The 12,502-nt window shown below is 44.5% G+C and overlaps 1 protein-coding gene across 1 annotated transcript; it reads left to right on the top strand.

Annotated features, from left to right (window-relative positions):
- The first annotated feature begins 410 nt into the window (after positions 1 to 410).
- Positions 411 to 11,894, top strand: LOC125522454 (anthocyanin 5-aromatic acyltransferase-like). The gene is made up of 2 exons (XM_087534302.1): positions 411 to 1,305; positions 11,084 to 11,894. The coding sequence occupies exons 1-2, from the start codon at positions 640 to 642 to the stop codon at positions 11,768 to 11,770; spliced, it is 1,353 nt and encodes a 450-aa protein (XP_087390428.1). The 5' UTR covers positions 411 to 639; the 3' UTR covers positions 11,771 to 11,894.
- The last annotated feature ends 608 nt before the right edge of the window (positions 11,895 to 12,502 follow it).

Here is a 12,502-nt window from a genome sequence, read left to right on the forward strand (position 1 = left end):
CAAGACCTCCTCCGAAAGCGGCCGAGGGGCGGGGGATTTGTTTCAATGCGGCGGGGCGAGGGGCGGGGTTGTTGGGCGACCGACCTATACAACGACGGAGCGGGCGAAAAAAAGGGCGGCGTGCCGGGGGGTGGGGCGTAGGGAAGCGGGGAAAGGGAGATTTGTTTCACCGACGGACAGGCCAGAGGAAGGACAAAGAGAGCGTGTGCGACCTGTCGATTCAACGCAAACATGACCCAGTTTCCGGTCAGAAATGAGTCCAGGATGGAGGAATGACATACGCCCGTTCGTTTGCGGGTGCGCGTTAGGCCACGGTTTGTGTTTGTTTCGTCATAGTGTGACGCGGCCGAACCAAATGGGAACGTCCATTAGAGTTGGCCTTATATCACTGCGAATCGGCTTTACCACTTAAGCGAATCCACGACTCATTTGAAACTAATCAAAGCTGAAACAAAGGAGGCGCAAGTGTGGCAGCACCTGATATACACCCTATTTCCAACGCTTACTTTTCCCCTCTACTACCTCTCGGCGTTGACTAATCATAATCACACGCTCTAGGGCGCTGCCACCTCCAGTTCACGGCAGATCGGCACGCAGCGCATCGCACCTCCACCAAGGTCGTCTCTCTCGTCGCTAGTCATGCCGACGGTCAAGATCGTCGAATTCGACAGCGTCGCCCCGCCGCCGGAGGACTTGTTACTCAGGCTGTCCGCGCTGGAAGCACCGTGGGTCGTGCTCCCGGTAATCCAGCGCGTGTTCCTCTTCGACGACGCCGGCGGCCAGCACCCACCCTTCGCATCTCTCGTCGGCTCCCTCCGCGCGTCACTGGAGGCCACGCTCGCGCGGCTTCCCCCGCTCGCCGGCAGGATCGTCTTCCTGCCGTCCACCGGCGACGCCGCAATCGACTGCTCCGCCTCCGAGGGAAGCGGCGTGCGGTTCATCGTCGCGGAGAGCGACGACGCGGACGCGGGGCGGCTGGCCGGGGACGCGGACCACGACGTGGACGCGTTCAAGGCGTTCGTCCCGAAGCTCAAGGTCGACGCGCTCCCCGCGGAGGTGCTGGCTGTGCAGGTCACACGGCTGAAGGGTGGGGTGGCGGTCGGCGTGGCGATGCACCACGCCGTGGTCGACGGCCGGTCGGTGTGGAGGTTCCTTCAGGCGTGGGCGGCGGCCTGCCGCGGGGACGACGCTGCCGCAGAGGCGGTTGTGGCCGGCCTGACGTTCGACCGCGCGGTGATTGCGCTCCCCGGCGGCGAGGAGCACACGAGGAGCACGCTGCGTAAGTACGCACCAAATCTGCCGCTGGTATGTTCCTCCCGCTTTACTTCCTTCTTAGTCCGTTCGTCTCGGGCGCCGGCGAGCAAGCTAGCGCGTGGTCAAACTAAGCCGGCAGCCTCTGTTTGCTTCGAAGAAAACAAACTAAGCAGGCGGATCTGCCGAAACCGTGCGTAAATGAGCACGACGTAAAGGCGTTACATCGTTGCATGATCACTGTTCACGTGCCATCGCACCATGTTCAACGTATATCGAAAGCTGACGCACGTGCTCATATATATATGGTCGCGCTATTCGTCATCCTGGGTGAGAATAGTTATTTTTCACCTCCTCTATTTTACCATCAATGCACCGTAATTTTACGTTCCGTAAGTTTTGTCTTATTTCCGACGCAAAAAGAGACCGTAAGAAAATATATAATTGCCGTAAAAAATATTTTATGTTATATAAAATTACAAACGTAAAAACATAGTCTAAAATACACGTAAACTGCAAATTTTCTTGTCTTATAACCTATATTTTTATTTTCTTATATCAAATTTTACGTAGTGAATCAATAGAAATGTAACTATTCGTCATGCTATTTTCTTATATATAAGGTCATGCTATTCGTCATCCTGGGTGAGGAATAGTTATTCTTCACCCCCTCTCTATTTTGACATCAATGCATCGTATTTTTACGTTTTGTAAATTATGTCTTATTTCATACATAAAAAGAGAACGTAAGAAAATATTTACTCGCCGTAAAAAATATTTTATGTTAAGTAAAATTATGAATATAAAAACATAATGTAAAACATACATAAAATGTGATTTTTCTGGTCTTATAACCTACATTTTTGTTTTTTATAAAAAATTTACATATTGAATCGATATGCATATAACTATTTGTATTCTAAACGTAATTTATTTAGAAAGCGATCGTAAGATTACCTCGGGTGAAGAATAACTTTTTTTGCACCCTGAGTGATGAATAGTAACACTATATATATGTATATAAACACGCACAGCCTATTTATATGAGCACATCCGAAATACTACGCCGGCATATCATCTTAAGATTGATGAAGTCATCATAGACGCCTCGTTATTAACAGGAAATTTAGAATAATGCAAGCATCATGACTTGAACCCTAGTATGTTGAAGATAACACTATCTCTCTAACCATCCAGCCACAAAATGGTTCGTAGTAGTGATTTTTATGTTCTCCTTACATAATTGCTGATTTGGCAGAATTTTATTTGCCATTAGTTGAGGACACGAGCTTACCCTGAAATTCAAGAAGTGACTTGATTAGTGTTTTAGGGTATCTTCAATGCCGACTGTCAAACTGCCGCAACTGTCCGAATCCACATTCGCCATCCAACATGAAATTGTATTGGTTCACCAACCGGTCTGGACGTGAATTTTTTCGTAAACCAGAAACAAACTGGGAGGCTTTGCGGCTGTCCCGGTCGTTGCCACACCCGCTTTTGACCCTGGCTCACCCAAAAAACCCTACTTCGCTAGCGCCCATTCCCGTTCGAAGCAGTCAGCGCCGCTCCAGAGCACTAATGTCGCATTCATGCTGGCTCAGAGCGACGCGATCTCTCATTGCCGCTTCGGCATTGAAGCAGCGAGCCAGCCGACAACGCCGCCCTCCCCTCACTTATATTTTATTTTTTTGGCTGCATATTTCTGTTCCTTATAACAAAGGTTTTTACACAAGACGCTTTTTAAAATATATTTTTTATTTTTTAAAAAAAAATCACCAAGTTTTAACTACTAAAAATAGATAGGAAGGGATGATAATTTCATCAATTTTAGAGAATAAAACTTTTAACCTAAGCCCTAACCACTACACGCTAAGCCCTAACTCCTAAAAGCAAATGAAACTTGATAAAACTTGATATTACGGCTATCAAGTTTCAATATTTAAAACTTGATATCTTTTTTATAATAAATTGCCAAAATGTATTCAGAATTACCCTCGTTCGAAAATACTCGTTGCAACAAACATAAATATGCAAGCAAAATTAGTTAATTTGGACTTTTGATCACAAGACATAAGTTTCATATTTGGAGTTGTAATGAAAAAACACGTGAATGGTTGAAGCTGTCAAAAGCTACCAATAGTTGACACGCATGAACATGTACAAGAATTAAGAACTAATAGCATAAGGGCATCTCTACCCTTAAACTGCCTGCACCCGTTCGCACAACACGGTCCGACGTGTTTTGTCATCCGACACGGTCTTGTATCCACATGATGGCTGGTCCGGACGTCTTTTTCTAGCAAATTGAAAGCAAACTTGCGGCTGTTCTTGGAGAGTCCGCACATTCACTTGACCAACAGAATCAACCATGTGGTCTTTCTCTCTTTTCTCTCCCCCACATGCATGGTTCCTCCCTCCTCTCTCTCCTTCGGGCACCAATCACAATATTGTACCAAAAGCAACCACATGCATGCCCCCGTCCCCTCTCTCTTCTTCGACCAAACAAATAGGGATTATTATGAGCATTTACAGTCGGACTTGACTAATCTGGCCCTCTATATGCCCGCGAGAGCGTCCGCGGACAACGCCCGGCAACCCGTCATTTGGGATGCCGCACATCCACACACCTCAAATGTGGATCCTCAGACCCATGCAATCTATTCACGTCGATCATACGATACAAATAATCTCAATTCAATAGTTCGAAAAATACGATAAAGCAAAACAAAATCATATTCAATATTTCAGACATGCCAAATGAAATCAAAGTTCGAATGGGAAGGATCACTCGCCGCTGGCCGGATAACTCACCGGACGCCATCCATGCCGCCTGCTTAGTAGACATCCTTGCCTCCTGCTCTGCCTACTTTGCTTGCATCCTGCCACATACTCCGTTGCTTCCATAACCGCCCTCGCCGCCTCGTACTCCCAACTCTCGTTGATCTCTTTCTTCATCCCCACAAGCCACTTCTTTGCCTGCTCATCCAAGAGGCTTTTGTCCGCCAACATTATCTTCACATCCTCTGTGTTTCGTGCGATTTGCAACCTCTTCTTCTAAAGCTCAATCTGTACAAATGTCTTTGCCTTTTCGAGCTCCCATTTGATCGCCGCCTCTTTTTTGTCCAACTCGATCATCTTCGTCTCAATTTGCAGCTTCTTGTTCGCCCTCCCCCGGTCTCAATTCATCATATCCTTTTGCGCATCCAACATGAGCTTGTACCTCCCCTCTTTCTTGTTCTCCCTAACAGAAAAAGGCCCGTCCATCCGGAGGACATTTTTGTAGCCGCAGCATCACGGGAGGACCTCACCTTCTCTCTCTTGTTTCCCATCACTTGCTGGTTATCCTTTGGCATGGTGGCTCTTCCATTCTCCACTACAACATCTTCCTCTTATTTGTCCAGCCTAATTGATTGGTGGGAGCTTGAGCCATAATTTCTCTTCTTGTCGGCCTTGAGAACGCCCACAAATTGTGTCCACTTTGGTTTGCCATTCAATATCACCCAACAATGGCTAAAACCAAATGACCTCTTCTACATTTCTTGATACATAGTGGCTGCCTCCATCGTCTAGCAAAAAAATGTATGATAATGAGAATGCAACAAAAAAGAGCATATGAAAATGATGATAAGATGAAGTAATTTAGCTTACGTGAGTTGCCACTCCCATCCCACTTCGAGGGCACCTAAGCACTTGCGAATAGTAGCCAACGTACTTGTTCACTTCCCCTGTATGATCCCCATCGATGTTGGAGAGATGCCACATTGTGGTTCGTGACGATAGGATGCGGCTCCACATATTGCTTTTGTTCGTGATATTCCTTCCAAATATTCTCCTAATACTTGTTCCCCTTTTTCTTCATGGCGCATATGGGATCCATTGTTGTGGCCAACCAAGATTTAACCAACAAGATAGCCTCAAAAGTTTAGAGTGCCGGATCTCGTACCTTTGCCGTCTTTGGCTTCTTTTTCTTCTTGCTCGGATTGGGATTGATGTTGTCCCAACTTCAAATGAAGGGCAAGTTGGATCTCCCAACTCGTAGCCCATCTGGGTCCGATCTTGATTATCATTGATCATGTCTGACGTGATAAACTCCTAAAATGATAATTGTTTCCAAGCATTGATCATGTCCGAAATTAACTAGCAGTCTATGCCAAACATTGAACATGGCATATGCAAAGTTGGTTGGAGAGGAGCAACAAGATCATACCGAGTCTTGTTGTGTCATTCTGTCAAACAGGTCATGGGCAGCCTGAGCGCTGACGGTGCATGTGCTTGTCCGCGGCCGAACGAGTTGCGACGAGTGACAGACTTCTACTGGCGGCATCTGCATAGGCAAAAAGCTCTCCGGAATGCCCCAAGCATCCATCGGATCCTCCTCTGCCCCAACCTGGTCCAATGGCGCGATTCTTGCCATCGGCTGGATGGATTGGGTGCGGGGTCCAGGGCGCGCGGGGGGGGGGGGGGGGAGGGCAGCTGCTCGTCGAGGTTCGCATCCACTCCCTGCGACATCACCGCTTCCTTCTCCCACTGCCTCCATCGCCGGTCCCACCGAACGATGTTCTCCGGCTTGCACGGCGTCGCCTTGGATGGGACACCGACGTACGATGTGGACGCACCCTCGAATGTGGCGGTCGTGGATGGGTTGGAAGACATCTATGTATCGACCCGACCCGAATGGATCAGAGTCTCTATGCTTACTGTGCTTGTCCATGGATCAGTTTGCTAGCGCACACAGTACGCCATGAAATAATGGAGTTCAATCACGCACTTTATTACATCGATAGTCCTCAAAAGATTATTTATTACATAAATATGGATAAAGCCCATCTAAAGTGATTACTGCGGAAGGATAGAAGATAAGTAAGTCCATCAACTCCATGAGCAAAAACTGAGTGCAGAACAACGACCTATTCCACCTTACTCCTCATCCTAAAAGTCTGCAACATTATAAGTTGCAGCCATGTAGGTCAACACATGGAATATGCTGGCAATTTCACACCACAGAATAAGAACGATAATTCTATCTCTATATGCAATTCCGCTGGTAGAGGCTCTAAGTTTCAAGTTTGCATAAAGCCAATTTTTCCCTATATCCAATTAATTAAATTAATACTACAAAATTTATGCCAATATTGAGATGGTTCCTCTAACTCAATTCAAACCCAAGTTATTAATAACCCAATTCAATAATTAAATACGATGAGATCACTCAATAATTTCAATTCTAGATGCTCAAGTTGTCCATAACTGGGGACACAACTAATTGATTAGTTTGACAATCTGCATAGGGTTTGTGCACTTTGCCCCACAAGAATCAATTACCTCCTTTGTAGCTCACACACTCAGGGTATGGCAGCTGGAAGATCAAGACATAGTCTTTCCGAATTGTTTTCCCTAACCCATGGATAGGCCGGTACACCTAAATTCCCCTACATCTACTAGCCTACCATGGAAAAATTCACACAACCTACTCAAGTAAGCCAGAGCCCATGTTAGCTTGTGGCTGCACACATAAGCCTCTAGTCATGACAAATTGTTTGATCCCATTGAACCTAGGTGGCTTACCATACAAGAGTGATCCATTGGTTACTCCAAGACACTTGAGCAAATCCCTGGTTACTCTAGGGTGCCCCTCACCGTGCAACCATTCCACCCAGATGATATATTAAATTATTAAAGTTCGTCCTATTTACTACTCTCTCACATGTTTCATGATTCAGTAATTCCACCCATATGATATATTAAATTATTAAAGTTAGTCCTATTTACTACTCTCTCACATCTTTCATGATCCAGGAATACCACCCCGTCTAAAAAAGCAAGGCTAAGCAATTTACTTAACAACGACGGTTCCCATGGTGTTCAAGGGTCATAGGTTCCTACCTCAAAACTCTACGAAGTATAGCCACAAATTCCACCATCCTAACCATGCATTGTATCAAGTTGGACTAAAAATGCATAGGAAAAACATGGGTATAAAAAGAGTATGATTGAAGTGTGAACTTGCCTTGATGATGATCGTTGAACTCTAAAGATTGATAGTATTCAGCCTCGCACTACGAACAATCTATCATAAGCAAACAATATCACATACATAAACAATCAAAGATCTAAAATAAAACAATAATCAAAATTATACAAAACTCCAAAAAGAACCAAATAATGCTTCTAAAAAACATATTTTAATCGTATGGAAATTGTGTGATCATGATTATAGAATATAATAGAGGTCAAGAGCTTCAATTTGCAAAAAGAATCAATTCAAGCGGATTTATATATTGGAAGTTATGGCCTAATGAAGTTTAAATTTGAATTTGAACAAATTCAGATTTTGTGGTTGCAAAAAATATAAAGTGATTTTCTCAATGGATAGATGGGATCATGATGAATCATTTGGCGTTGGTTCCATCAAATTTGGATAAACGGGCAAAAAGTTGTGATGTTTTGAAAAGTACTGGCTAATCTGTAAAGAAAATAATTATATCTAGGCCCGTGGACACGTGGCATACTGCTACTGGATGAAAATTGCTCGCTGCGGAGCTTATATGGTGGACAACTAAGGCTTAAGAGAAAACGGTTCAAAAAAAACAAATCGATCTAATCCCGCCCGTTGATGCGCAATCGGACGGACGGAGGGGGTTGCGAGTTACAGCGACCGATGATGGAGTTCGAGTAGACAACTACGGGCGGCTTCGGTGATCTCTGGCGTCGGACAAAGGCATAGGGAGGAGCGGCGCGACGAGGCGAAGCCGATGGTGGTGGTGGCGGTCCTGGGAGACGACGAGGTGAGGCGGGGCGTTTTGGCATAGCTCCTGTGGAGCTTGCAACTCCATCGAGAGGATGCGAGACGTGGGGTGGGGCTTGGGCGATGCGGATTGAGGAAAAAGAGGGTCAGGGTGCAGGGGAGTTTATAGGCGGCCTTCTTGGACGAGGAGGCAAGCTAGAAATAGGATTAGGAAGGTTTAAACGCGGCGGCACTCGGACGTTGCGACGGTGGATTCTGGCTCGACCACGCGATGAAGGTGACAGGTGGGTCCCACCCGTCGATGACAAAGGAGAGAGAAAGGAAGGGAGAAGTGCAGGTCGTTGATCGCCACTTGATCGGACGGTAGTCCGCGGCGCGTACCGCTTTGAAAGGAGAGGCAGGCTTGGGCCGAAAGCGTTGCAGGACCAGCTAGCTAGCGCCTGGGCCTGGGCCTGAGCGCTTTTAAAATAGAAAACCTCTTTTTTTCCTTTAAATGAAACAGAAATAGCTTAGGGCTAAAATAAAACAGTAAAGGGCTACAAAAATTCCAGAATTTTTTTTCTAGAAACCCTAAATATATGGACTCATGTGAACTTTTTCATGGCCTAAATTGCAACTTTTGAAAATAATTATTTTTGCAAATTATTTAATTTGAGTATTAAAAATAATTTTCAAATAACTTTAAAATTTCCAAATAATATTCAAATACTTTTTGGACTATTTTTTTATATTGAAGAAGTCATCTTATCTTCTCTCATAATTTTTTTCTTGAGTGAAAATGATTTGAATATTTGAAAAAAATATAAAAAGAGAATCAAAGATATTTGGGAAAGTCCTTTTATTCACTGTCATTTAATATTCATAAACTCCAAAATTTTAAATATGCATAAAAACAATGGTATGCCTAAATGATTATAGTAACATTACAAATTTAGAAAATTTGGGATGTTACAATCTAGGGCGGCGGATCAGCACTGATGGCGAGGATGGGGAGTAAGCATGGTGGACGGGAGGGCTTGGACGCAGGAAATGGTGGAGGTGGCGAGAGGAGGGCAAAGGATTTGATGGGTTTTTGTGCAATTTGTGATGGGTAGGCCTACAATTTGTGATGGGTAGGCCGTAGGCTTGTCGGGTCCGACATAGCATACGCACCCGGTTGCGACCGGGCCTTCCCATATCGGCGCTACTTTTGGGCTGAAAATGAGAGGTATCGGTTAGCCTCGACATTTGAGGCATGTTTGAGGCGCTCGTATGGGTCGGTTGTTTTTAATTAGTTACTGACCAGACAGCCGTCCAGACGTTCGAGACAGGTTTGAGATGTCCGGCTGTAAATACTTTTAGTGAATAGTTTTGAATAGTTCTTCCGCATCATGTCTCGACATGAAAAAGGATGATTGCAGTCTTGGGACTATCGTGAGAGATTTCCTAAGACTGGTCATAGTGGGGAGTAACATAGACTAGTGTCGTGCATATGACACTAGTCTAAATTACTACCTTCATAATGCAAAGTAACATAATAGTACTTCCTCCGTCCGGGTTTATTAGGCCTAAAGACAACTTCTCTTAAACCAAGACACATAGTAATTTGCTCACATTAATTCTTTCATTCTACTCTCAATGCACTCTCTCACATGCATGCAACCAATGAAAAAGCATGCATGAAGTGTATTAATTTTCCAGCCTTAGCACCAACAATAATGACTTTCAATGCAACCAATGAAATGGCTGCATGCATGCACCTTTCCAAAGCGAGGCCTTATAAAAAGGGACATGCTTGTGATGCTAAGAGGCCTAATAAACCCGGACGGGGGGAGTAGTATCATAGATGACTTCATTTATTAACTTGTAGACTCATCTTGTCTCGAGAAGCGCCATGTTACCACCTCTCACTAACTACTTGCCACATAAGCAAAATTTTCTTGAAATGTGCTATGTTACTATTTACTCCTCCGTTCCGAATTACTTGTCTTGAATTTGTCTAGATATGGATGTATCTAGACTCATTTCAGTGTTAGATACATCTGTATCTAGGCAAATCTAAGACAAGTAATTTGAAATGGAGAGAGTAAATTACTTCCACTATGACTAGCCTAAAGGAGTTCACCAATCTATAAGTGGATGACCCCGTGCATGCGTGTCGCCGCAATTTCCACCATAGAAGGACAACTCCGTGACCTGGTTTAAATATTTAGCGACCGAGGGCAAGTTGACAAAAAATTTGTCTGGTCACTGCCTAGTCAGAGCGATAACATTTTTGTGAGAGAGATCGATGACTTAAATAAGCAATCAAATTATCAAACCAGTATGTATATAATACAGTATAATCGCACCAAAGCACTACCCGGCCCGCGCGAAGTGATAGGCTTATTGTAGATGGTCATCATGATAGGCTGCCACTCTGCATTTGCCCACTGAATTAATTGTGACGTTGTATCCAATTGACTCACAACTCACAAGCTATGCTAACCACTAGTAGTGCCAACTATAAAGTTGTAAAAGCACAGCAAATGACCATCTTATACAGGCATACTCGTTTTAAGTTGTTCAACATACGCTGATGACTCACAAGTCACAACTCACAAGCTATACTAATCAGTTTACTAGCTTAATGTATCCAATTGATATAGACACTTTCACGTGCTATGCTTTAAGGTCACGAGCCTATAAGTACAATCCTGGTGTCTAACTTAAGCCAAGCCTTGGTGTGTACAGTACAACTTTTCAGGGCTCTACCAGTATTTGGTTTGACAGAACATTGCTATGCTTTATTGACAAAACAACAGCGTTCATAGAGATGATTACAATATCGTGTGGCACTCCAAGCCAAACATGTCGGCCAACGTTAGGAGATAAAGCAAAATTTGCTAAATTATGTGATTTCAAAGTTACTACTGTGAGGTTCATTGGCGTACCGGCATTCTTCAAAATGTTTGGAGCGAAAGTTGATCTCTCGGATGACAGATTGACAATCCGCCTGAATTATCTGAAATATCTTTACCGTTTCCCCTCGCATATTAGCTGCAACCTGTCTTTATTATGGACATGGCCTGCTCTCAAACTAACATTCTCGGACACTCGACATTGCAGGAAATCAACCTGTTTCCGAACGCCCCAATTAATCTCCCTCGCCGGACGTTCACCGTCACCGCGCAGCAGATTCACCGCCTGAAGCAACGCGTTTCCGGCCACACTGCCCCCGCGCAGGCCGGTTCCACGCCCGCGCCGTCCAGCTTCGTGGCCGTCGTGGCGCTCGCCTGGGTGTCCTTCGTCCGGTCCAAGCACCCGGCCGTCATCTCCGCCGACCACGACGTCTACGTCTTCTTCTTCATCGACTGCCGCGGGCGGCGCGGCATCGACCCACCCGTGAGCCAGAACTACTTCGGGACGTGCATCACCGGGTGCCTCGCCAAGGCCACGGCGCGGGACCTCCTCGCCGTAGATGGTTTCGCAGCCGCCACGGCGGCGGTGCAGCGGGAGGTCCGGCGAGCGGCCGAGGACCCGCTCGCCCTTTGGGACTGGATGGACCTGCTGTCGTGGATGCCAATGGACCGGTTGGTGAACATCTCCGGGTCGCCGCGGTACCCGGCGTACGAGGTGGCCGACTTCGGGTGGGGCGCGCCGAGTAGGACGGAGCTGATCACCATGAACAACTGCGGGCAGGTGGTGCTCGTGGCCGCCAAGGGCGGCGGCGGCAGCGTGCAGGCATCCGTGTGCATGCACACGGATCACATGGGCGCGTTCAAGTCGCACTTTCTTAATTCCTTGTCAGGTTGATTCATGTGTATGTAGGTTACTATAAAAAAACAAGAAATCTGATAATAAGGGCTATTGTGCTATTAAATTGGACTGGCAAAAGGACTTGTGCGTTGCAATGGAAAAAAAACATCATAATTTTCCATGGCCATGACCATATTTTACTGCATAACCGAGATACACTATCACTCTCAATTTCATGAAACAATTTTTCAGATTGTGAACATTTTTTCAAATTCACAAACATATTTGAAATAGTGAATATTTTTTAAATTGGTGAACACTTTTACAAATTTTTTTGAATTCATGAACATTTTATACTATTTGCAAAAAAATATTGTGAACATTTCTTTAGACAATTCCTTCAATCGGCGAACATTTCTAGAATCGACAAACATGTTTTTGGAAATTGGTGGAATAATCTTTGAAATTCACAAACATTTTATGATTTAAGAAACAATTTTTTGAATGCATAATTATTTTATGAATCAACGAACATTTTATGAATGAATAAACTATTTTGTAAGTCACGAACATTTTTTGAATTTTTAGGATATTTTTCCATTCATGGACATTTTTTGAATTGGCGAAATTTTGTTCAATTTCATTAACAATTTTAATACATGAGCTTTTTTTAAAAAAATCATTAACATTTTTTAATTTACCTAATATTTGTTTCAAATTTTTGAGCATTTTTTAAATAAGCAAACATTTTTTACAAAATCCCTAAAAAAATTGACTCCACACACATTT

The sequence above is a fragment of the Triticum urartu genome, chromosome 7A, assembly GCF_056163025.1.
Source record: "Triticum urartu cultivar PI428250 chromosome 7A, HENAU_Tu73, whole genome shotgun sequence".
NCBI lineage: Eukaryota > Viridiplantae > Streptophyta > Magnoliopsida > Poales > Poaceae > Triticum > Triticum urartu.

Coding starts and splice junctions, on each gene's coding strand:
- LOC125522454 (XM_087534302.1), top strand. CDS start 640: ATGCCGACGGTCAAGATCGTCGAATTCGACAGCGTCGCCCCGCCGCCG. Junction 1,306..11,083: donor ACGCACCAAATCTGCCGCTG/GTATGTTCCTCC, acceptor TCGACATTGCAG/GAAATCAACCTGTTTCCGAA.